Source organism: Fukomys damarensis, unplaced genomic scaffold (genome assembly GCF_012274545.1).
Source record: "Fukomys damarensis isolate Sample0158 unplaced genomic scaffold, DMR_v1.0_HiC HiC_scaffold_23, whole genome shotgun sequence".
NCBI lineage: Eukaryota > Metazoa > Chordata > Mammalia > Rodentia > Bathyergidae > Fukomys > Fukomys damarensis.
Window position 1 is genome coordinate 62,181,481 of NW_022900935.1, and position 259 is coordinate 62,181,739.

The 259-nt window shown below is 70.7% G+C and overlaps 1 protein-coding gene across 1 annotated transcript in view; it reads right to left on the bottom strand.

Annotated features, from left to right (window-relative positions):
* Window positions 1–259, bottom strand: part of Rbfox3 (RNA binding fox-1 homolog 3) — a 287,546-nt gene that overhangs the window by 4,562 nt on the left and 282,725 nt on the right. The window contains exon 9 of the mRNA XM_010618534.1: window positions 4–136. Coding sequence (XP_010616836.1) covers window positions 4–136 — 133 coding nt within the window. The remainder of the gene's footprint in view (window positions 1–3; window positions 137–259) is intronic.

Consider the following 259-nt stretch of genomic DNA (forward strand, 5'->3'; position numbering starts at 1 on the left):
CACGCTCCATAAGTCGGGATGGGGGGCGGAGGCGGCGCAGCCCGAAACGTGTTATACACGGCCCGGCCCCGGCCCCGGAGGTGCGCGCCCCGGTAGGCAACAGCGGTGCCGGTGGTGGGATAGGGGAAGCCGGTCACTGCAGGAAGGGAGTGGGAGAAGGAGTGGGAGAGGGAAGGCGCGGGGAGGGCAGGAGAGAGCCAGGCTGCCCCCGCCCCCGCCTCCCTCCCCAGGCCGAGCCCACCTGTCTCTATTTTACCTG